At 39.4% G+C, this 26332-nt stretch overlaps 2 protein-coding genes across 17 annotated transcripts in view; one reads left to right on the top strand and one right to left on the bottom strand.

The window, feature by feature from the left end:
• The window catches only part of NBEA (neurobeachin), a 748862-nt gene that overhangs the window by 497726 nt on the left and 224804 nt on the right, over positions 1 to 26332 (top strand). For all 16 annotated transcript variants that reach the window (XM_075919178.2, XM_075919174.2, XM_075919172.2 and 13 more), the window contains one exon: positions 12115 to 12251. In XM_075919178.2, coding sequence (XP_075775293.2) covers positions 12115 to 12251 — 137 coding nt within the window. The remainder of the gene's footprint in view (positions 1 to 12114; positions 12252 to 26332) is intronic.
• Positions 14307 to 16554, bottom strand: MAB21L1 (mab-21 like 1). The gene has a single exon (XM_006134219.5). The coding sequence runs from the start codon at positions 15976 to 15978 to the stop codon at positions 14899 to 14901; it is 1080 nt and encodes a 359-aa protein (XP_006134281.1). The 5' UTR covers positions 15979 to 16554; the 3' UTR covers positions 14307 to 14898.

Genomic DNA, 26332 nt, shown 5'->3' with positions numbered 1-26332 from the left:
CGGTATGAAAATAAAGGAGCTTAAACAAGCATACCATGTGATAAGGGTGGTTCTGAGCTACTGACATGGGAGGCTGACAACGTGCACTCCTAACCACCCATAACAATGTTTTCATCCCATGAGGCATTAGGACCCTAACTCAGAATTCTAATCTATAGGGACTGTGGGATAGTTACCCACAGTGCATCACTTCTTGAGTCTATGCAACCTCTGACAGTGAGGATGTGTTCCGTCAACCAAAGCCACCTACTAGGGACATGCAAAATAACATTTGTTAAATCGGTTGCTCAAAGTAGAATTAAATAAAATCAACCTAATTTTGTATTGTAATTTCATGTCTTTGTTGGTCTTCAGGATTCTAGGGGACACCATTCTCCTATTTCTGATGGGGGCATGGTTGTTTTTAATACTGTCTCTGCAAATGAGCAGGCAAGCAAAGTCTCTCAGCTCCCCAAGAATCACTGTCTCAGAGCACTCATTATATGATTGCATTGTCTAGGGTGAGGCCCTATCCAAACTATAGCCTTGCTTGTGCTTTCTGATCTTCACAAAGCCTCATTGGGCTTTATGCAAGTATAAAAATCTTCCTACACAGATTAGATTGCAGGACTGTCTCTTAAATCTGAAATTATGATAGTAGCCATTTTAATTACACAATGGTTCCTTGTATGTATAGTTTTACTGACCAATATGGACAGGATTTTTTTCTCTGAACATCCACTATATATTTGAGAGAACATGTGAGTCTGTGTGTCTGTCTGTCCATTCAAGAACTCCTCCTAAACAGTAAAAGCTAGGACCACCAAACTCAGTATATAGCTTCCTCTTATCATAACTTAAAGCAAGGTATGTGTTTGGTTGTGCCAGGGAAATGATATGTGCCTGGAATAGGATTGTTTCTCATAAAACTATATAGAAAAGAGACAGACTCACCAAGCTGATGAAAGAAACTGGCTGGTGATTCACCCCTCCCCCCTCCCATCCAAGACTGCCCTTGCTCAAGCCTCCCATCCTTCAGGTGCCGTTAAGTGGGGGCTTCATACCCCCTCCGATTTATAAGGGAACACTGCTGGCTGTTCCCTTTTGTCAGGGAGTGAAGGGAAAATGCAGAGTTTGCTGCATTTCTCATTCTCCCTGAGGAGTGGAGGAGACACATAAACCTAGACCTGCACCAGCAGGGAACACGCACTCCTACTCCGGCTGTACCCACTGGAGCTACAGCAGCCATGGACAGGTACTTCTTACCTGGCCCCATGTTGCTGTGATGAGAGCAAGTTGGGGTAGTCCTCTCCCTGGGGTAGCCTGCATATTGAACTGCTCGTCCCCAACCCTGCTCGAGAGCAATTATTTAAATGAAGCATGTACATTTTAATTTTATTTTTCTAAAAACGAAAATTAATTGAATTAAGGACTTGAGCAATGCCAGATAAATCCTCTAGTTATATAAAAGTAATCAGAGATAGCAGCAGTCTGCTTGCCACTATTCTCTGATAAAATCCCTGTCCTCACTGATCAAGGAAATCACGCAAGCATCAACTGTGTTCGAAAACAGCTGTCAGTACAGTTTCAGCTGCTGCATGGACAGTCCCCTATAGTTTGTCTCTAAAGTGGAAATTATGTGCTCTTCTATAATTTCTTCATTTTAAAATAAAGTAATAAAGTGAAATAGTGACTTGGCTGCACCTGTGCAACTTTTACAAATGTGTACATAATATATAACATACACAAATTAAATAGCATATTCCTTCCCCCAACAATCCAATGTGCAAACAGCAAGAACACAGTCAAATTACTGCACCCTCCCTGGCATACTATCCCTCTGCCATCTTCCCCCCACAGACAATAAGAGTTTTGCACATGGCTTGAATGTAGTGGAATGGGCTGTTTCAGAATTCCAAAGTTGAAGCTCTCACAAATGGATTCAATTTAGTGAGTTTATTGTTGTGACAAGCTATATTAGTGTTGCCAAAGTTCAAGAAAAGACGAACCTTACAGATAGCTTTTCAGAAGCAGGTGCAACTGATCAAAGTTATTGCTACATAGTATGTTAGGTGTTTGACCCTGTGTCCATTTGTTATTAGACTTAGTTTCTTATCCAAGTCAGGTTGTTCTGTGCCATGATGCCATCTTGCTACCATGCTCCCTTTTCCCAGAATCAGGTGAAGTTTTTCCTTATCACTTTTTAATGCATCATCTTTTATTGTTCCTTACAAAGAACTGCAGTAGTATCACAAGAGAAAAGAAGTGGTTTCTCAGATTGGTAGGTCCCTCCCATACCATTTAGGGTTTTATAGGTCACAAACAACATCCTGAGTTCTATCAGGAAGCCAGCAGGCAGCCAATGTAGATCATGGAATATTGGCATTATACTACTCAACAAGCATTTGTACCAGCCTCACATACTGAGTTTTAAGGAGAAGTTTAATACGGAGTGCTTTGTATTAGTCTAATCTCGAGGTAATAAATGCATGAAGCTTGAGAGTGAGCTCCAAATCTTAAATATTTACAAGCTCTTGGCCAGATGCAATTGATTAAGCAGTCTTGGCAATCGCTGATACAGAATCATCTGGCAGCAGTTGAGACGGAATCTTAACCATGTCTCTGAAACCTTCTAAGTCCATGTGAATTGTTCAAGGCTTCAACTCAGTTGAAGGACATTGTTGAGATCTCATCTACCCTATAAATTGGAACCATGCTTTAACTGCATCAATGGGACAAAACATACTTCAGCTGGGCTCCATAAATTGTTTAAGTGATCCTTTAGACAGGTCATTAGTTGTTTCCACTATGAAGGGAAGGAGGTGGGGAGTGCTTGATTACAGTGGGCTGAGCACGCTACAGGCTTGATCATCATAATCAAACACACAGAGTCTACTTTGGACCATTTCACCAACCGAAGTAACCAGGATTGAAAGGGGCATACCAGGCATTGAGCGGTGAAGTTCTCAGATCTGGCACAATCATGCAAATCCACGAATCTTGGAAACAGCTATGTGGGATCAGAGCATTTAACCCTTCACAATTTATTGGAGAATGGCTAAGGTGTATTTGTCCAGTCTGGTGATATTCAAAGCTGCTTTTGAATATGAGTGATTGAAAGAAGGTCAGATCTCTGTGAGATTATGAAATTTTTGCAAAAGCATATTATGCTCAGGATCTGGTGCTCTCAGAATACATGGAATCTCTATTGCTAGCCACTCTAAGTCTGTCCATAAGAAGATCCACGTTCTTACCCATACAGCAATGCAAATCATAGACTTGATATATCCTGAATTTTCTTTTAGCCATAGGCCTAAGCCTATCATAGGCTGGATGAGGCTGAACCTCCACAAACAGCCTGGTATGGCCCCGCCCATGTGCCATCTGACCACTGCTCCAGGGCTCAGGGTGCGGCCACCCAGCACTCTGGGGCTCAGACTGTGGGCACTTTGACTGTGCCACCTACTCCAGGGATCAGGTGGGGGTGCTGCAGTTGTGCCACCCACCCTGCACTCTAGGGTTGTGGGCAGTTAGGATCCCTCTGGTGCTCTGGAGTTGGGGGTACTCAGGTAGCCCAAAGCTGGGTCAGTGGCACACTGTGTGTGTTTTGGGCTCCAGTGGGGAAGAGGGCAGAAATGGAGGGGCCTCCAGTGGAAGGGGAGGGGTCAAGGCTAGCCTTCCCCAGCAGCTGGTTCACCTACCAGCCATGGTCTCCACACAGATATTTGTACATCCATATGTGAGGCATGAACTTCATGCAGGAAGTGATGAAACTTGTTGAAAAACATCAGGTTTGCTGTGACCATTTGCACTCTGCTTGCAGCTTAATAGATTAACTGAACAACGCTCTCCATGGTACTCATCCTTAAGTGTACTGCTGGCCCATCTGCTGGCCCATCTCAAAGGTTCTGAACTTTGGTCTTCTGTCATGAGATGTTTAACTCCAGTGGTTCAGGTGGCATCTTGGAAATGTTGGAAGGCAAGGCAGAAATTCTCTTATGTCTCCACAAGCAGGGCAGTGCCATCAATGTAGTCCTGGTTGGTGAACACTTCTTGGCCAGTGTTGGATTCTAACATATAAAAGTGGCAAGTCCTAATATCCAATTGATAGCTCAACAGAATACTGCCAGGGAGAGAACGCGTCCCTGCCATACCTGAGATAATGTAGAAACACCTCAAAAGCTACAAACCAGTGCACCCTCTAGCAGTGGTAACAGAAGATCATACACCAGATTTAGCAGAAAATTTGGAATGCCAGTTCCTTTCAGTGCAACCCAAAATGTTGGCCTAACAACCAAATCGGAAGCCTGTTGATGTATGCCACATGAAACCAGCAGTTAAATTCATAGTGCAACTTATCCAGAAGCTGGAGGGAAAGGTCAGCATCCATTGTCGATTGCACAACAGTCAAATAGAGTTGGTTGCATCCTACCAAGTAAAAGGGGAATGAAGACCTTTCCAAGGACTCATAATGAGATCAGCCTGTAGTTGCCCCAATTGGTGCAAGATCCTTTGACATTATACAGGGATATTAGGATGCTGTCTTTCCCTTCAGCTGGTACTTTCTGTTGCCCACAGTTTTAAGAACACTTTGTGCACGAGGATGCAGGCTTATGTTCAGTGGTTCTCAGGCACCTTTGAGCTGCTTGGGTGGAGTAAAAATCAAGTCCAGCAGAATGTCCATTGCATAACTTTTGCTTGGTCTTTTATATTTCCTTGGGTAATGGACAATCAGTGCTCATCCCTGTGTCTGCAGCCTAAGCTTGCCAGAATCATGTAACTCTGGACAGTTAGCAGCAGGTGCATGGTTCAGCATGTTTTCATAATGGGTTTTCCCCCTGTCCAGGAACTCATTCATCAATGTAATTCATCCTGTACCATCAGATCTTGGAGTTTTTCCATTGACTTAAATGGAAGACGGATGAAGCCTTATATTATGGATGCCTTGCACCATATTTTGAACAGAAGAGCTGAGAGAGAAATTTTCCTATGGATATACACATGGCCCTCATTGAAATGGGAGCTGCGTCCATATATACCATATGTCAGAATATGTCCCATTATGTTTCAAGGAGATGCCAAGTATTTTTTTATATTTGCTTTTACTTCATTCACTATTGAAATATTTAAACTTTTTTTTTTTTTTTTTACAATTTCCTCTTTCATGCAAATACATTTTTATTGTTATGACGCTACTCATGAGAGCTGAGCTGTTGAAATTCTTTCATTATTGCTTTTGGAAAGATCATAAAAGCAGTTCTTTATTTTTTTTTAAGTATCTGAATTGTGCAAAACAACAGCACAACACCTTGGGTCAAATTTAAGAATCGGGGCTCTATCTGTTCAACTTAATAATGTCCATTAAAAAGAAACAGTCTATAAGGTTCCTCATCCTCAATATAAAAATGTGGGTTAATAGGCAAGGACAGACATTAGACATAGTGAGTTGTAGCTGGGGAGGAGAATGAAGTTGATGTTTCCTGGTGATTTAGAGATAAGAAAGCACAGTAGTCAGATTTAGAATCTGGTTATTTTTACAATCAACAATTTGGTCACTTTTAAGATACGTTGAAATCTATTACTAAAACTAATTAATGGATACTGAATTTACATTGTCCTACAAGTAGGCCCTACCAAATTCACCATTGATGTCGCTCCATTTCACAGTCATAGAATTTTGAAAATTGTAAATTTTATTATTTCACTTACATAAACCTAAATTTCATGGTGTCATAATTGTAGGATTCTAACCCAACAAGGAATTGGGGAAAGGGGATTGCAAGTTTATTAGGAGCAAGGTTTTCAGAAGAGCGACCCTTCTTTCTGTGCTGCTACATGCAGCAGCACTGCTTTCAGAGTTGGGTAGCTGTAGAATGGTGGCTGCTGACCTGCAGAGCCCTGCAAATCTGTGGGTATCTGCTTTATAAACACAGGTAACCACAGCTCATTTGTGTGGATACACATGCAAATGCAGATATAAAGTTTGTATCAAGAACCCTGCCATTTTGCGGATATCTGCTTTATATCTGTGGAGGCCCACTGATGAGGCCATCCATGCAGGCCCACTGATAAAGCAGGAGAGGCAAAGAGGGCAGATGGCCCAGGAACCAGCAATTCAAAGGGGCCCGGGGCTCCTGGCCGCCGTTGCTGCAATTGTAGCAGTGGCAGTGGTTGGAACCCTGGGCCATTGAAATTGCTGCTGGAGTGCTGGTGCTGTCATATGGGCAGTGCTGAGAACTGGCTGTCCTCCACCCTGCCCCTTCCACCTGAGACCCCACCCCTTACGGGAGCCTGGAACCAGGCTCCCACACACCTTGCCCAGGGACCCACAGAGGCTGTTGCCTCTCTTTCATTCACTATGTGGAAGTGGAAATCTGCAGTTCATTTTTGCAGATGGGGATTCAGACTTTGTATCTGCACAGGGCTCTACTGATCAGAAGCCCAGCTTTGAAGGCAGAGCTGCCACCGAATAGCAGCACAGAAGTGAGGATTGTCTGGTATTTCTAACCCTTCTTTGCTGATGTCTGCAATATTGGGCCCTCAGTCAGCAGCTTGCCATTCCCTGGCTGCCCAGCTTTGAAGGCAACAGCCCAGAAGAAAGGATAACATGGTACAGTATTGCCTCCCTTTTGTGCTTCTACTTGTGGGGCACTGCCTTCAGAACTTGACGCCCTGTGAACAGCCACTGTTCTCTGTGAACACAGTTCTGAAGGCAGTTCAGAACTAAGGACACCACACTACAACCACCCTAAAATAACTTTGTGATCCTTTGTAACTCCCTTTTTTGTAAGGATTCACAATTTGAACAACACTGGTGTCCCCTGTGAAATCTGGATAGTACAGGGTAAAAGCACACAAGACCAAATTTCATGGGGAGAGGCAAAATTTCACAGTCCTTGACCTATTACTCATGGATGTGAATTTAGTAGGGCCCTATCTATAAGATGACCTTAGCATTATAGTATCTCATTGAGTGGAAGTTAACTACCACTTCTTGACCATATAATAAATAGGGTCCGACCTCCTGATTGGGAGAAATTTCAGGATATTAACTGATTTATAAAAATATTAGCAAAAAAGAGGGCTAAATTATTTGAATTCTGCACATCAGTAATATATGTTTCCCTATATTGATACAGTTTAGCTATCTATATCTTTATCGTTATTTTGGGTTCCCTTGCCTTTAAATCCTTTTCCCTTGTTCTTTTTATCTGGGGCCTAAAGCTAGTTCTATCTTCATTCTGTGATAATAAAAAAAATCAAACCTATCTATATAATCTTTTAAATTTAAAATATTAATTGAAACTTTTTAACCACTTGTTTCAAAGTATGGAAACATTTCAGATAGTCTTGTTTTAGAATTTTTAAATTGTGATATTGTTAATTTGCTCTATTTGCACTTGAGTTAAAGCATAAATTATTATTTGTATTTCAAAAATTAATACATTTGAGGTTTATAGCAAGTGCACATTTAGATTTTTAAAAATTAAATGATGAACAGCATAATAGACTGTTCTAGTTAAGATAAAAGATGGTTTTTCATGCCATCTTTCAACTGAACACAATTATTTTTTAAAAGTTGAATTTATTTTAAAATAGCAAAATCTAATTAATATGTATAAAATCCATCTCTGTTGTTGATACCAACACTGTTTTTATTATATACCATATCTGTAGGACAACAAGTCATCAAATTAAAGTGGTACAGATTGAATACTAAGGTGTGCTTTTTGAAATTGTACAAAACTAGGTTTTTCCATTTATACTACCCATATACAAAATACATTTCCTTTATCTTCTGTTGTTACCTCTCAAATGTTCTTGCTCAGGTTAATATTATAAACCTGTACCAGCTATACAAATATTTTTTTTCATAATTCAACAGGTGCACTAAAACATATTTCCACTTAGGAATTATTGGACACTCATTTTAGCAAATACACCTGCAGTTTAAACACCAACTTCTATTTAGCTCTTACCATTAAATACAACCACCTAAAAGCACTTTTGAGAGAGTTGAAATCTTTAAGATAATATTTCAGAATGTTACATTTGTTGAGCTTTCATAAAAGGCCATATTCCAGAGGAGTAATTTTATCAATGTTGTTTTTGTCAATTGCAAGCTTTCAGGTCATAAAACTTTTAATTTGCATTGACCTTGTTTGCTAGCCTTATAATACAAGAAACCAATTCCTTGTATATCAAGATGTTAACAAAGAGGAAAAACAGATAATGATTTCTGTGTTTTTAGTGGAACTGCCCAATCCCACAAGTATTTACTTTTGAAAAAAAACAAATATTACTTTTTAAAATGTATATTCCCTTCATCAGTTGTTTTAGAAATGTAAATCACATCTGGCTTCCAGTCTACAGGTGACACACAAGATGGAAAATCTTGCATGTGAGCTAATTATAAAAGCTGTGGCTCTAAAGTGAGTTCTTAACTGTACCTGTACCTTGTGTTGCGTCTGTTCAGCTGCTCCCTTTTCCCCTCCCCCACTTCAAAACGTTCACTAAATTATGCTTGAAAAGAATTTCTTTTAAAGCATCCAGATTCCTGACAAACGGTTGGGGGGGGGGTCTGCTTTTCTAGAGATAACAGGGTGTGGTAACCTTAAACCCATAAACAAACCCCAAATTGTATCGTGAAATTAGTGCAGGAGAACACTTCCTCTCTTTGCAGACTTTGCGAGCTTTGTCTTTTTAGTTGCAATTTAACCTGCATTAGGAGCAGATTCATTTTTGTAACTGATTCCTAATGCCCCACATATCATACTGGTGTGTGCTGGGAGAGCTCATTCCTGTGCATGTTTTTTATTACTGTGACTGTGCTTGAAATGAATATTCGCTTCCAAACCAAAAGCGCCGTTCTCCAATACCAAGGTTTACTGGGTTTGATTGGCAGCTGTAGCTGTATTTTTCCAAAAACGAAAGAGCCCATCAAACTCTGGCGTTAGGTGTGTTGCGCTATTGTTTCCCTAGATGGTCGGCTGTGCTGTGGAAAAGAACTCTGAGCTTCCAGATAACTGGGCACCATATGGAAAATCTGCAGTATTTTGATTATGCCTTGTGTAAACATTTTAATATCGGATCCTTAAAATCCAGCGACTATCCCAAAGGGGATTAAAACATAATCCTCTCTCTCTATAGCTGTAGTGGATTAATTTCGTATTCTCTCAGTGGCTGGTTTGCTCCCTGAAGGCTACAACAAAAAGACTCAGTGCTCCTTAAACATGCTATGGAATTGGAAGTTGTAATTGGAGATTTCCAAAGGACTAGTGTAAAAATGACATACTAATAAGACTGCATATTTCATTTTGCGTCCTCTTCGGGGAGGAGGAGAGACAGCTGTAGGAATTAAAAAATCTGTTTTCCCCTGTAACAAAATAAGAAATCCCGTAGAAATTCAGAGAAAGTCCTCATCCCCTCTTTGGAAGGAAATACGGTTCATAGAAATTATCCCTTTTCCTTGGAAAGTACGATGAGGGCCATTGTGAAAGCATTTGCAGAGCTCTGACTTGTACTACGTTTCTACAAATGTAGAATGTCGTTTGAATACAGCTGCACTGTCTTCTGGTCAAAATCACTTCAATCTTTGCTGAAATTCACTGATCCTACCCTGAGTTAGATCACAGTCTTGGACGTGAACCCCTCCTGCTATATAGCACGGTTGTGTTTGTAGAGGGGAAGAACGGGGGGAGGGGGCCGGAGAGGGGGAGACGGTTTCTACACATACACGGACCCGTACGAATCTACTCATGGCGTTCCCCTATTGTCCTTGTAGATTTCTGGTTATAAGCTTTGGCCTTTTGACCATTAAATACCAGCAACTTTGTTTTTATTTTATTCCCATAACACAAGGGAAAGAGAGGTAATTGGATTAAACGGATGATCTTCCTTCTGGGATTCAGTGAGGCCTTCTAACGCCTCCTTAAAATGATAGAATATCAAGTTGTTTCCAGTATGCATCATCTTAACGCAGTTTTCTTGTAGCCCGGAAAGCCATTGCTGTGTGTACAGCACAGTGAGTAGGGAGGGCCAGACGGCTGCTCTGGTGGCACTGCTGGATAAAGGTTAAAAGAGAGGTTGGAATGGTCTGCTTAAGAGGGCAAGTGGTTCTGCAGGGCAGGGAGCTGCTGGCCGTAGATAGATCCTCCTTCTATAAACACAAAGAAGAGGGGCCTAGGGAATAGAAACCCAAATCCACTTGTAATCGTACAACAGAATCGGGCATAATTACTTGAGCAACCTAGATTAAGATTGATGAGCCTTTAAAGCGCCGTTGCAGATCGATCACCCTGCCCTTTGCAGAGAGGCCAGGTTTCCTAGCGGCGCGGGGCGGCGCGGCTGGGCTTGGCTCGCACAGCAGAATAACGGAGAGAAGATGGAGGCTAAAAGGGGACAGAAGCAAAGCAAACCCGCGGCATGTGATTCAGATCAGCTGACAGGAGTCAAGCTGCTACACTGGTTTGTTAGGAGATGGAAAACAATAAAATGAAGGAAAACTAGAGTTTGTATCAATCTTATCTCGCCTGCCACACTGGGCGGCTGAAAGCTTGTCAGTGAAACAGTTGAGTTTTAGATTCCCTCTTGTTCACACAATAATCCGTGCCTGCCTGCTCATTTATTTTGCAAAGGAAATGACAATACGTTGTGCAGTAGAGTCTCAAACTTGGTGGTTCTCAAAGTATTAACAGCCTGACAGATGAGCTGATAGACGATTAAGTCGGACTAAGTGAGCAATGTGAAGCGTTGCCTACACGCTCTGATTGTAAAGTGTGTGTGTGTGTGTGTGTGTGTGTGTGTGTGTGTGTAGCATTGAGGGAGCAGGAGAAGGCTGTACCGGTGCCTATTAGCCTTGGTGCTGTTGTGCAGAATAAGTCCAGAGCTTGCCATGGCCGTGCCAGTGTGCCGCAAGCCCACTCACCTAGAGCGTCTAGGCAGCGCCTGGGGATTGCAAGGGGAGAGGCGCATATAGCAGCCAGACGGTCACCTGCACGCGCCCCTGGTTCGTGGACCGCACATTCCAACGACATAAATACAACAAGGGTCGTTTTTACATTAGTTAGGGTGAATAGCCTTTTAAAGCTTTCTGTAAAATAGCTTGGTTTCACTGAATTTCCAAAATGTCGAGTACTCCTTTATTACTTATATTTCATGTGTCTAGAAATATAGATTTTCCTTGCAAGTTAGCTGTGGTCTGCAAGAGAGTTTTATAATTCATCTATTTTAGTTTAGAATAAGGGATCTTTCTAAGCAAGTTATCAGTTTAACGGCAGATTTATTGAATTCGGATGAAAGATCAGATGGGAGGATGGTCATCTGTAGTGCCCCTTTGTATTCAAGCAGGAATGATTTCCTAAAATTAAAACAATGCGCCATAAAGGCTGGCAGTTACAAATGACCCTACCCCCATCCCTCAATACACATATGGCTCGCAAAGAATTCTATTTTGTGCAAAAGGTTATGGTACAATTATTTTTAAAGTTCTTAGTGAAAAGACATTGAAATAAATATGATCTTGCTGGAAACCCATAACACATTGAGTGCTGCTTTTTGAGGCTTCACTAAAGTGACTTTTTTTTTCTTTTGTGATGTCTTCTGATTTAAGCTGTAGCTCGGAGTTAACGCTAATGAAAGGCGTCTATAAAAGTACAGACTGCTGTATTTGCTTTTCCCAGGAAAGCGCAGATATCTAGAGATGAATCCCCAGACTTTGTGGAAACTATTAGCTTTTGGGACTCCCTTCGCATGAACCTCCTGACCCCGTTTATTGAGACCTATAAGTAACGTGTCAGTGCTACTTGCAGGCTTCTGTATCTAAACAGTGGTAGTGTTAATTATCAGAAGGTCAGGAAGGGAGAAGGAACCCGCTTCTAAGAGCAGTAATTTTTCATTCTAGCCCCCGTGAATTTTGGTTATTGATTCATCTCGGAGTCTCACTCTACAGCTCAGAAACTCTTGTCAGACTACTCATGAGGGAGCAGGGTGGTAAGCACTCGCAAGAAAGACATAAGGCAACTTACAAATGGACTTTATTAGGCGGATAGTTGGGTGCCTGCATTCAGTAAGGAATGGGGAAGGGTAGGCTGAAGTTACTACGGCCTGCCTGACGCCTCTGCCCTTGCTTTGCAGGCCCGGTGGTTCTCAGCACGCCGGCACAGCTCATCGCCCCTGTGGTAGTGGCCAAAGGTACTCTCTCCATCACTACCACGGAAATCTACTTTGAGGTGGATGAGGATGATCCCGCCTTCAAGAAGATTGACCCCAAAGTGAGTAGAGTGCGTTTCCTCGTTGCCTGGGTGTGTTTACATTAGACATGGTCTGAAAGCGATTTGTATGTTAAACACTGTCCGGAGAACATCCTCCGATGCGAAAGGTCCCCTCCTCCCCCAAACGCCTTACTCCTGTGGTCTTTCACTGTGTTTTATTAAAAAGCGAAATGTATTAATGATGGCAAATCCTCTATTACAGCGTGCACATTTTTAACAATCTTTCTCTGAATGCCTTTGTATGAACACGGGCAGATTTAGGAGTTAAGCCAATTGCTCTGAAATCCCTTGAGGTAACAGCGGTCCCAGACCGCGGTCCTCTAAGACACAATGATGGGCTTTGCTCTTGAAGTGGATTTTATAGAATCCCTTTATTCCAAGAACACGAGTTTCCAAATAGGAAAATACTTGCACGTTTTAATAAATGTTGTCTGTTCGAATACTGAAATTTAGTGTTCACTGTCTGAAAAGGAAAATGGCTATCATATGGGCCTGAACACAGCAGCTGATTCTTGGGAAATCTCTATTTTTAAAAAAAAATTAATATTACAAAACTCCTTGACATCTGCAAGAGAAGCAGATCTAACCAAGTTAAGAGCTATTCACATACATTTCTGTTTTACTGTTGAGAATAAAAAAATGAATTTAAATGGAGCATACATGTGGTGGGGATATTTGTTATAGGGATATATGTCATCTTTTTTTCCATGTGGTTTCTGCTTATTATTATTGCTTTATTCTCTATACAGTCACAAAACAGTTTTACAAGTTTCTTCGTGTAGGAGAGAAAAATACAGGAGATGCTTCTAAAAGTCATTCCTATATTTTTTTTGCAAAAAAAAAATCATTTACTGTAAATGTGTTTCAAAGATAACTTTTTAAAAATGCAGTTATCGTTTTTGAAAGCACGTGTGTTTTAATAAAGTGGGGTTTCTGTTGAGGAATAATGTCTGAAATTGAGAACGTCCTCGTCGGAATAAATATAAAAGATTATTACACAGTAACCATTATAACAGTTTCACTAACATCCACCCACTATGACTTCTTATAACGGGACATCACACCGGCAATAATTTTCTTGGTTCAGCACTTGTTGACTATTAAGTTTTTTACTAAATTATGTTCGTTGCTATTTTGAATCTGTGTTATGCATTTAAATCTTAAAATACTTCAAAGAAATATACATTCTGAATAATCGTGCTGGAGTATGAATAGACAGTTTGTAATAGCTTGCAACTGTATGAGTGTACACATGCTATTCTCCCCGGATGCCTTTGGAACGTCAGAGTTGATTTCTACATATGCAACTTGCAACCTTGTTACATCCATAGTGGATTTGTAGGTCGGAAGTTATATTGTTCTTCATTTTGCTGCTACTGGCTTGACCCCTTCACCTGTAAATGTTGCTTTTTTCTTTATTACTTACTTTCTCCAAAATATTGATTTTTGTCAGGAATTACTCATTGCTCATTCAGTTTCCTTTGCTTCAGTCCTATTTTTCTCCCTCAATACAGCTAAAAACCATGGAGAAACATTAATCTAGTACAGTGAATCTTTCAAAAGTAAATTTATTTTTGACACCTATAGAAAGTGTTGGTTACTCTGTTAATTACCACATTAAATTGTGGTGCATATGATACACCAATATTTTCTTTTCCCACGAAACTAATCAGTAGGAAAAGGGCTGCTCCCTTTAGCCATTGCACACTGGATTTAAGCAGGGTTCGACAAAAGGATGTGATTTGCAAAACATTGGCGTGATTTTCAAATAGAAAACTTAATCCAGTTTTGAAACGCTTAACAATATTTATTTTACTTCATTTATTAGCTTGTAATTAAATAAAATCAGCAACAGAAATTATAATCTAAATCACAAAAAGTCATTATCCAGTGTATTTCAAGTGCATTTTTCAAATATATAATTCCAATATTCAAGCGTTATTATATAAGCAGAATCCAAATTTCTTTTGAATATATTTAAATAACATTTCAAGTATATTTATGGAATGTTAGAAATAGAACAAGCAATATATATGAAACGGAAAATGTAAACTTTTAAGTTCAGACACTTCAAAAGACAATTAACAAAAGTACCATGATAAAATCTACCTTTTTAAATGGTATCTTCTTTAGCAGAAAATGTCCTGAAGTATCCGAAATGGCAATTTAACTTCTGTTCACCAAATCACAAAACACCAACATCCACAATTTCAAAGACAATGTGAGATCACAATATTTGATACAAATTAAAATGTACATTAAGGTTTTGTTCAGACGGCATATCCAAATAGCTTTTACTCACAGAAGAATTTACATAAAAATACCGGGTTTTTTTATAATCCATTGGTACCGTTTCTACGTAGAATTGTCACAATCATATTAAATTACAGCCGAATTTGTCTCCGGGTGTTAACATACATTTTTTTCAGAGGGAATTTCAAAACTGTGATGAAAACATGTCATAGTGTTTGCTCTTTTGTGTGTCTGCGTGTCTTTGTGTGTAAGAGAGAGAAAAGCCTAAGCAATATTCCTCTTAAAGAAAATATTAGCATTTTCGAGTGGAAATATTTTACTTTTTGAACAGGAAGTTTAAACTTTATCTGAAAATCAGAAGACTAATCAGTTAGGCCCATATTTTAACTGTCCTCTAAAGTTTTTCCAAACTTTTCGGATTGGTGAGTATTTCCCTAGCCAGACGCCAAGTTTGTTTGGCTGCGTTTTCCAGGGCTGAATGAGGTTTTCCTTGAAACAGGTCTAAATTAGGCAAGAAATAATGTGGGCACCTCCTGCATTGGAGACAGGAGATGAGTTGCAGTAAAATCCCGTTGAGTCGGTCGCCGAGGCAAGATTCGTCCCAGTCCGATTCCCGGGGATGCTTTTCACACTCGTATGAAACCAGAGTCTTCATGTGATAATTATTCAGGGGTTGTCCCGGCAGTTCCAGATGACGGTCCCGTAAGGTTTTGAGGATAGAGAGGCATTTCTTTCTGCAACCGCCCATCTGCAGTCTGTTCTCGGCTTCTGCGAACTGCAGCACCCAGGCATCACTCTCGGCTGAACTCTGCTTGCCTGCTAGCGAGTGGCACTCCTTAGATAAAAGGTTGAAACCTTCAGCTTTGACTTCTGCTACCCTGTTGGGTCCCGGCCAGGGGATGTGGGGAAGTGGCCAGTGGGCAGCACTCCTTGGCCAGATCCCTGTGCATTTAAAAGCCGGGGTGATTTGCACGACATATCTATCTCTGATTCTCAGTTTCACTTCACTCGTGTCAGCCACCATCTTTACCACGTCTCTGTAACTGCATTTATCCACGGCTTGGGCTACCAGAGTCTGAAATCTGGACCGGATTTTGCGAGCGGAAAGGTAACCAGATGCCGTGATGAACTCCACCCAAAGGGACATGCTCCTCTTGCGCCCGTCGCTTAACTTTAACACGGCGCAGCCCGGCAAAGAGCCGTCATCCACGAAGTTGAAAACTCCCATTTGGTTCAGATAAAGCACCACTTCAAACTCTGTGGGAGAAATGACTTCCAAACCCTCGTAGCGGTTGTCCATCTCGTTCAAAGAGCTGATGAAACGGGGCTCCTGCACCTCCACTTCCTTTAGCACGTCCGAAACCACTTTGCAGACTTCTCGGATAGTTTTGGCGATGGCGGCTTTCCTGGCTTGGCATTTCTCGTTGTAATATTTATTCAGATGATACACCAGCTTGGCCTGGGCCGCGATCATATTGGGGCAGAGATCCGGATTATATACCGGAGTCTCGCAGTAAGCTGTGGGATCCAATGCGGCTGCTAAGGCTGGAGCCAACTTCAGAGGAGAAACAGGCTGCAGCGCTCTGAAACGTAATAAATGTCTTTCAAAATACGATGTGGCTACTGCTCCTCAGATGCTCTCTTCCTGCCTTTTTAGATCTGCAGTCTCGAAGTGGGGCGCGATATTTTTCTTTCCTTTTTTTTTAAATGATCACTGAGTGAGCGCAAAGCATTGAGATCGGCACTTCCCGAGCAGCAATAAAAACAAAAGTTGAGCTGAGACACAGCAAGGCTTCCAGTAGTCAAAACAATAAACCCTCTCCGTATTTGTTTATGTTTTCCTGTAGTAATCACTGTGTGCGCGCAGGGTTGTTAATCAGATGGTGGAAAAAGTGCTGGGTGTCGGGGTGTGTGTGTGTGTGTGTGTGTGTGTGTGTGTGTGTCAGGAGAAGCTGGCTGTTGGTTAGTCTAAGAGCCCAGATGCTCTCGTGTGGAAATTATAAAGGCAGGGCCAGGCAGGCGGGCGGCCAATCGCCACTGGGCTCGTCACTGCAGCCTCCTTCAGCTCAAACCCGGCTAATTAATCCGTCTCTTGGCTATATATACTTGTATATATGTACACACAAACTAAAGGTAGGCGGCTGCTGGCAGAAAACCACCCAGGCCACCTATGCATTTGGAAATTGAGAAGAATCTCTCGCCTTTTGCTGTAACTTGAGGTGTATTGATGTTTTGAAAGGACTTGGCAAAAGTGCGATGTTCTGCGCTGAATCCCTGTTTGTCTCCTTGAGGCTGAAATGTGAATTCAGGTGTATTAACGGACATCCTTCAACTAGTGAGCTACGGGGGGAAGGGGGAAGAGGTTACTCTTTAAAGAACAGAGACGTAAATTCATTACCTCGTCCTTGGCATCAAATCATGATGTTCTTTTCTCCTGATAGTTGTCTGTAATTGCAGGTCAGAAGTTTTCCTCTCATGAATTGGCCAGTGTATAAGGCCATAGATTCTCGGCAATGTAGCGTTCGCAGGATCAAAATATTTCAACACACCCCCTAATTAAATTGGTTTTAAGGATATTCTGACGGGGTATAATCGATTTTAAGTTTATGCAGATATTGCATTCTCTTTGATGTATTTGTGTGTGTATATGAAACGTATGAAGGATATACCAGTTACTAAATGCATATAACAGTTTATTTTCGTATTCAGTCTAAGAAGTAGCAGATACTTAGTATAAATCTTACTTGCTCCTGCTTAGTTCATTTTTATATTCTGTATATATCTCCAATAGATTGCAAAGCTATATATGTTCAGATTCCTTTCTGAACATCGTTGTAAAATAAATATCTATTAATTCCCTTATGTGGACAGTTTATTTTACTGTGAACTCTATTTGCAAGCTGTTTTAATAAATGTGCACACGGGAGGGACATTAGCGAATGCAGACATGTTGGCAGACAACTAATCTGACAGTTTGGGTTTTCGTGTGTGTGATATATAATTAAACAAATTTCCCCTTCAGTATCTTAAGTGTCAGTAATCGGTCCTCCTATTTGCAAAGAGAGTGGAAGGAACATCTTTCTCAGAATCTTCCCTGCTTTGCTTCACGAAGAAACACAGTTCGCATTTATAGAGCACGCATTTTAAGAAATTTTAATTTGACTCCAATTTTTAAACGTACTGCCCCTTGAAATTATTTCCTAAGAAACTTCTATGGTCTGGTAGAGAGAGATGCCTTACGTGCTACTAACGTGTTCAAGTCACAAGCGTATTACTGCGGCAAAGTTTGTACCAAAGGTATAGTACAGTTTATTTTGTGCTTTGCTGTCTTGATGTAGCGTTAATACAGACGGCTCTGTATTTCGATGACTATTAATCCATAGGCAGAATTTCATGGGCGTCTGTAACTTTCTATTCATGATTAAAATGAAACTAGGATTGTCTTCAGACGCCTAGCCCAGTTACTACCCGCACCAGCTCACCCTTCAAGAGTCCCCCCCCCCCCCCCAATCGCGTCATAACGGAGCGAGGACGAAGAAAGGCTGCCCGCAGCAAGTTCCTGCTGTTTGTGTAAGGAGTAGCTCGTTTCCATATTCCTCAACTTTCTTCCCTTCATCCAAAGTGTCACGTCTAGGGGCCGAAACCCGGGCTGGTGAGGAGGCAGGCTCTGGACTCTGCTCAGCCGGCTGGGCGTTCTTGCCGGATTTAGCCATCTAGCTTGGGAGCAAAATGCTTTGCCCCGGTGCTCTCTCGACAACTGTGCTTTGAAAATAAGAAATCCCCCGGGGGCCTGACGCCGCGGCTCTTTGGACTGGGGGGGGCGGGGACGCCGCTAGTTCCGCGAGTGGAGCTGCCGCCTGCTGCAGCCTAGGGAATGGGTCATCAGGTGCCCCGTTCATCCCTCACGCCCCCTGTTCTCGCTTCTCGTCTTCGGGCACACGGTCGCCTCTCTGCCCTACCCACTTACTTGGGCATGCCCCGGTCTAGTTCAGGGGGCAGGAGGTGCTTTCCGAGCCTCGCGCTCTCCTCCTGCCCTTCAGTTTCCCCGGTTCTGTATTAGCCTCTGTCCGCAGCGCTGACCCCGCCTGCACTGGTCCCGACAGAGCCAACTTTCATTAGCCAATCTAACTCTTAGCTCGGCGGGGCCGCTACTACCGAGAGGGTCGTTGGCCCTGCACATGCTGCAATCCCCACCCCTGGTATTCGCTATAAAATCCCCAGGTGGTCAAGTGGCCCCGGCTGCACGGACCGAGGACCCACTTTGCTCAGGTCAGTCCCCAAGGCCCATCGGTTTGCTGGAGAGCTCGCGAGCCAGGGGCTGCAGGAGCCGGCACAGACACGCTTAGGGATGGGGGAGATGCCCAAATGCACCATTCTGCCTAATTCCCCCGAAGGCCCAAGTTGAGGACAGTGGCCAATCTGACTTGAATCAGACCGGGAGCGGGTCTGAAGTGTGAAACTGTAGGCAGGCTTTTAGCACGCAGGTGGTGCCTTTTAGCGCCTTTCAACCGTTTCTGGTACTGGTGGGGGAAAATACCCGGGTGCTAAGCTGCAAGGAAACTTACAGGCCAGGCCGACCTACTCCGACAAAGTGAAGTCAGCTCCCAGCGAATTTAGTAAGACAAATGAACTTGCTGAATTGTTTCATACTCCATCTCGTCCCCCCAACGGGCATCTGGATCTAACAATAACTAGCGCAAAAGAACACAAGCAGATATGTTCCCCACTGTTACTAAGTGACTGCCCCAAAAATATTTGTCCTGGGCAGCGTGGCACAGAGTGACTTATTTGAAACACGGGAAATGTAAAAATAATTCAGTTCGGGTTTTTTCACTGTCCACTCCATTAAAAACAAATCTAGTCCGTGGAATCTAGACGTCGTCATCATTGTTTAAAACCGAAAGTTAAACACTTCAGACTAAGGGGATGGTCTTGGTCACTGCTGCTTTCTGGGGAGATGACACATGCTCCAAAGTTCTTACCTTTAATTTAGTTTGTTTGCCAACTAATTCCATTTAATTAAAGTTATATTATAGAGCAATATTTTTGCTATTTTGGAAAACAAAATAATTTCTTGAACTTTCAGGCCCATCTGCTAATTTTCTAATTGTTTAGTACAGTAATTAAAATAAAATTACGATTAGATTCAGTAAAGATACATTTTAAAATATAATATAAAGGTTTATCCTAAAAGCAAGTGATCAATTTAGATAATTATGTTTAGTTGTTATATTTTGGTGATCACTGCAAATATATAAAAACACACAATTTCATATTACTTAAGTTTCATTTATTATTAAAGTCTGTCATTAATTTCAGCGCATCAGTTTTACATTTTATCCATTAATGAAGGAATGAGCCCTTTAATTTTTGGCATGGTAAAATCTTTTCATATTAGGAAAATTTTCTGAACATTTATTACCATTTGTTTACTTTGCAATCCTATATTTAAAATGAGGTGGTTTTAGTAAATAATAAAACTATGGAGTGGGTTTTTCTGTCACTTAGTTTCATTTTTATAGATAATAATTTATACTGGAAGAGTGAGATTAAATCATCTCATTAAAATGATTGATCTTTTTGATGTTAGGAGTTGGAGGCCTATGAAATAGAGGTAAGTTTTCCCAAATTACTGTTTTCTAGCTATTTTTTCCTAAGAGGAGGTAGGCCTAAGTAATTAGCACATCTGCATTTTACATTTAGACATTTCAAAATGCATTGCTTTAAGCAATCCGCTTATTAGTCAAAAAAGCTCAACTGAGTTGAAAAATGTGTGAATACAGGAATTCTGTTTTTCAGTAAAGCTAATTTGAAAATTTCAGGTGCCAGATCATAAATTTCAGCAATAGTGTTCTTTCATATGGAAAAAATGTATTGGTTAGCTAGAATATACAAGCACATATATTAAGTGCTTATGTTGATATTTCTTTGCATCTCTTTTTATATAGTAGTTGTGATTCTACTCACAACTGTTCATGAATGTAAAGTTTTATTTTTAATATCTGTTTATTGCTTTAGAGAAAGAGAAAGATTATGAATTTGAGTTTATTAAATTATTTATCCATGCTGCTGGAGTAGGTTTGAAGGCTGATTGAAAGTATCTGATTTCTTGGCTCTTAATATTTTTATATTCCCTGGCTGTTTTATCAGTATCATCCTGCCAGCCACAATAAATTTATTTTTTTACACTAGCGAAATTAAAGACCCACATTTTTAGAATGTTTGCTTTAGGTGTGTCACCTTATATAAAATCAGATAGGAAGAATCTTTTCTTGTAATAGAAGTTGAAGGAACTCTGTTTACTCAGCTTTTTGTTTGATTATGTACTGTTAACTTATTTTTCAAGCACAGAAATAAATAAAACAAAAGTAAATTTAAAAAGTAAAAAAGTTATGATTTTCCATAAGTTTCATGTTAGTGATATTAAAACTAATTATTATATAATATAGGTTTGAATACAGATATTTTCTCTTCAACTATATTAAATGGTCTTCAGTTTTGTGCAGAGTCTTATAATAATTTGAGATGAAAAATAATTAGAATTGAATACAAGCTATTAATTACAATTGTGATCACTAAAGAATCTTAAAAACACAATTTAATGTGTTATTTTCCTCACTAAAAATACATATTCAAAATTAATATAAATTATCATACCAATTTTGGATTTTGTCATCCTGCAAATTACAGAAGAAAATGTTAAAAATTTCCCTATTTTGTATGCTATTATGTAAAAACAACTGTTAATTTGTTTATCATTTCATATTTCAAGAGCAAACATACATTTTGCACACTGCAAGTTTTATTTTTAACTGGAAACTGCAGAAACTTTCATACAGGAAAAATACATTGCATTATTCATTTGGTTCACTACTATATCAGCTTCATCAAAACCAGACATTTCTTAGTACTCAGGATTTTATTTAAGCAATCCAACACTGATATTTTTAAAAGGTTTGCTACTTTAAGAATGCTCTTTTCTGCTGAACCCAGGGAGGAATCAGTAGGGATTAGCGCCTTTTAATCTACTACATCTGTAGAGGGTCATCCAACACTGCAGAATTCTCATTACTGTTTCATGCCGTATATGATTAAGCAACTGAAAGAATTCAACACTGACCTTGAGAATAAAGCTGTATGTGTTGGATGAGCAGTGTCCAATGACTGCATGTTTAATACAACCTCTCCTCTTGATAATTTATATTTCTGAAATTTACTGTGTGATTGAAGGACCAAAAGAGTAGGTAATGTAAATAAATCAAAATCAAAGTGCAGTAACATTGAAAATGTATAATTGTGTAAATTATGACATTATTCTGCTTGTGTATTCACAGTCTGTGATTTGATCATCTGTTAGTTGCTCGCTTATTTGGGTTAAGTGTTACAGGAACATAAATACCTTTGTCACTGGTATTTTGCAAAATCATTTTTACATTGGATAACAAAAATGAATTATTTGATTTTCATACGTGCTAAGAACCTGCAACTCTCTTGTAGAGGCCAATGGAAACTGCAGGTGCTCAACATTTCTAAATATCAGACAGTGCATTAACAGTCATTTTATCTCTTCACATACATTTTGTCATTGCCTGTGTTCATTGATATTTTTATCCGTCAATAATATGTGCAGACCAAGTCATTCTACCTGGAGAACCAACTTGTTCTTCTTCACCTTGTGATGTATAGGTCAACTATGGTCTGTGGTTCTCAATCTAAACTTAGGTATAAGAGTACATGTTTTACATATTTAAGTATAGCCTTGAGAAACTGGTAATTAATTGTAATATTTACTGCCTAGTGTCCACAAATTTTTCTCTCAGAATAATGCCAGTGCAGATGGATAAGTGAATTGGTCATGAATGATAAATACCTTTAACTGAACTTTAGGAAGATCCTGATTCTCCACACACACACACGTTTGCTTACTAGTAAACATGTGATTATTTCCATTGAAATCCAGTGGGCCTTCTTAAAATTTAGTTAGGCCTTGATCCTGCACAGATGTCCATGAAATGTGCTGTATCTAAAAAGATACTTGTGTGTCTTACATTTATCTTGAAGCGTTTTTACATTCATATGCGATCATTGTTGTGAAGAAGCTATGTTTTGACCCGTCCTTTACTTTCTTAGGAAAAAAAATCTCCCATTGATGTAAGCAAGCTCTAATGATATCATTGAGGAATCTTCCTGAAAAAGGCAGTGACATGTTGTCTATGTCTTAGCAAGGTGCTTCCTCAAAATTCTTCTTTAGCCTGTCATAAACCCTGTGCAATAAAGGGACATATACGTGCACAAGCATGTGTTATCACTAATAGGACTGAGGGATGTGGTCTCAGAAACCATAATTTAAAAAGAAGCAGTGTCTCTTCACAAATATAAATATGAACAAGTTGGTGTGATTATTGGAAACATTTATACTCTGTTGTTGAAAAATATGCTGAGTATATTGGTTGTATAACAGTGTGTAATTTGAATAGCGATCAGGGTAAAGATTTCTTTCGAAAATACCTGACAGCTGCATTCTGAAGACAAGAAACCCCAAATCACAACAAAGTCACGACCACTTCTGAACTAGTGAAATAAAAGTCTCTCTGGAAGGTATAATTCATTAGCTGGAGAGATAGGCGACTGATGCCTGTAGGGGGAAGGGTGTAGGCAGAGCCACCCAGAGGGTGCATAGGAGGGTGGTGCACCTCACATGTGCTATCACCAATCACCTATGTCTGGAGACGAGGTGAATTTTATTAGGAACAGTGAAATTACTTCAACCATCCTTTTAAAATTGGGAATGGAATTTTAACTGGAGTATTAGAAATACCCATATCGATTTGTCTGCACAGTATTGGGTGGAATCTACCCAATCAGGCCTTTTGTGGCAAGGTACAATCCATGATACTTCATCACACTGTATGAACGATTTTAAATCACCAAAGTAACAAAGTTGTGAATTTATGTGGAGATAATATGTATGCTGTTAATTCAGAAATCAAACATATAGATCTTGAAGTGTGTGGTATTACCCAGGCACAGAAATTACACTTTTTTGTTATAAAAATAGGCTCTATTAGCTTTAATGTATAATAGTAATATAATATATTAGTATATTCCAAAAAGGAAGAAAAAGCATTTGTGGCATAATTGATATGACAGAGAGAGTACTGACAAAGTTTTCTTCATAAACTAAACAAAAGATACTGCCATCTCACTAAGGTTCAAATGGTGCTGTGAATATTACTTTTCTTGTTGGATATTTTATGGAATTTTTTATCTTCTTTGTTTATACTGACACACTGTGAAGCATTTTTTCCTTTGTTGATATGAATGTTGTTTCCATGTTCTTCAGAAAGAATATTTTCAGTTGATCTGAAATAATTTGTAAAAATTTAAAGAAAACACTTGTTAATTGAATCTTATGTCTTAAAACTGATTCGGGGTCAAATTTACTTCTTTTATGTACTTAGGTATGGGTACCCATGCATATTTTTTCTCATTAAACAAAATTAAAATGTAAATAAAATACTTTACTGAAGTTTTTGCTTGGTAATTGCAATAGTAATTCTAATGTTATGCTTGTTTATGGGCCTATTAGGAGAAAAGTTATGGCAGAGTAAATGATTCCATGTAATTTCCAGTAAACGTTTTACCATTCATGCTTTTGTTCACTTATGCAAGTAATTTCTCAGGTATAGAAAGGCTAACTATGACCCCTGCATGTTTTTTTAATAAACTTGTAAAAGGAAACAGCTAATAAATACAGAATTCTTATTGGCACTAGGAAGTGTATGTAAGTAATATCACATCAGCTAGATTGTGCCTTAATGCTTGCAATTTTCAACAGCACCTCAAGAGATTGCTTCTCAAATAAGTAAAAATAACGGCAAATATGTAGGACAACAGTTGTCTCATTGTATTCATTGAGTGTGTTCATTATGTGTTATTAGTCTTTAATTGTGAGAATAAAACTGTATAACTATTTATCTTGGCAAACCCATTACATAGAGACTGTACCTTCCTTACAACTGGTGTGTGTATGTGTATATAATTTCATTTCACACACACACACACACACACACACACTGTTTTGCTATGTTTCCTTTAGCTATTTTGGTGTACTAGACTAAGGGAGTACTTTTCAGGTTAAATTTATTGCTAACTTAATCTGCACTTGGTAGGCAAACTGCATATCTCAATGAGAAAAAAGATTTTTTTTCCAGAAAATTCAGTACTTCATTTGTTTTGCTCACCACGCTGCATTAGCACAGTTCTCCCCTGTGTGCATCTGCCAGTGTACAATTTAGCCACGGGCATCTGTAGACCTTGTGGTGATCAGTATTGCAGGCAAAAGCCATATGTGTTTTAAATAAAAAAAACCTCTTTATTTCATTTGCTGTTTTAACTGGATGGATAACTTTTGTGCCTCAAGACAGAGGAAGAGAAAATACAGAAATAATTAATTGCCTCTATTCTTGAGGCTGTTTCGTTTTCCCTCTCCAATATGGAATGCTTGTCAGCTTTTCTGATAAATGACTGCATGTATTTGCATAGATTTTACATTAACACAAAAATTAGTTTTATTTGTAAAAAAAACCCAGTTTACATAATAATGCAAAAACTAGCATTATGGATTATGTTGCCAGACCTAGAAAACTGTGGAGCATTGTAATTTCCTTTTTCTTGTAAAGATATTTTTTAAGTTTAAGACATTTAAGTGTGTAGCTTCTACTTTTTATGGCTTAACTTTTTTAAAAAAAATCAACAGTTCAGGAACATTAAATGTTTAGGTACCCTTTTCTCTAAGCTTTCATAACCTTAATTATTTATGCTGTATGAATAGGGCTTCTTTTTAGAGCTTACATCCATACATTTGTTAGCTATATAAAAAAACAAACTTATACGTACATACATTTCCGAAATCTCATGTAACTGTTTTGATAAAAATCTTGTTGCAGATTGTTAAATAGACACTAAGACACTGTTTTTAGTTTCTAATAATGCTATTAAAATGGTGCTGGATTAAATATTCATAAAAGCTTTCAGCTTTTGCATTCATTTGTATTCCAACTGTGAGACCAAGTTTGTTTGTTTGTTTCATACCTTATAACCTGTCTGACATAATTGACTGGCCATTAGTGGTTTCAAGACACATTTGTATACATGTCTCTGAAAATTGGGTTTTAGTCACAATTTATTATTCCTGTAGATAGAATTTATAAACCAGTTACTCTAAGCATGCTTTTCTTCAAAAGATGTTTATCATAATTTTGAAATAATATTTAGAGATTTTCGTGTTTGTTCATATTAAAACCTTGTATCTTATTGTCTAAAGGCATCTGTTGTTTTTATGTTGAAGAAAATGCAGCTGTATCACTGTTGTTACAACATGCTGTATTACAAAAAGAAAGTCTTGCTTCTTATGAAGCATGCTATACTTAATTGCAACTTAAACAAGGAGAGTGCCTTTTCTTTGCCACTTCTTGAATCTGGGACACCCTGGGTGCCAGCTGTCACTGCTCAGCTAATGATGACAAATGCCCCTCTCTATGCAGATTGCAGCTCTTGTAGGCTGCTATGAAGGCAGCCAGATTACCTTTCTTCAGATAGTAACTTAACCTTTTAAACTCAAGTGTCAGAATGAAATTATTAGGTAGGAGAGTTTCGATATCTATTCCTTTTATACAAAAAGGGGGGGGGGATTAAAACTTCAAGTAGTGCCATAGAACCTCATATTCAAAATTGTTCATGCTTTTCTGCTGCTTTAAAAATAGGAAATTGACACCATTGTCAATCAGCTTGTGAGAATTATATACAGTTTGCCAGAATGAATAAAT

This window comes from Pelodiscus sinensis, chromosome 1, assembly GCF_052426305.1.
Source record: "Pelodiscus sinensis isolate ZL-2025 chromosome 1, ASM5242630v1, whole genome shotgun sequence".
Taxonomy (NCBI): Eukaryota; Metazoa; Chordata; order Testudines; family Trionychidae; genus Pelodiscus; species Pelodiscus sinensis.
This window is presented reverse-complemented; position numbering and strand designations above follow the sequence as displayed.

Excerpts from the sequence above, each read along its gene's own strand:
- MAB21L1 (XM_006134219.5), bottom strand. The coding sequence starts at position 15,978 with ATGATCGCGGCCCAGGCCAAGCTGGTGTATCATCTGAATAAATATTAC.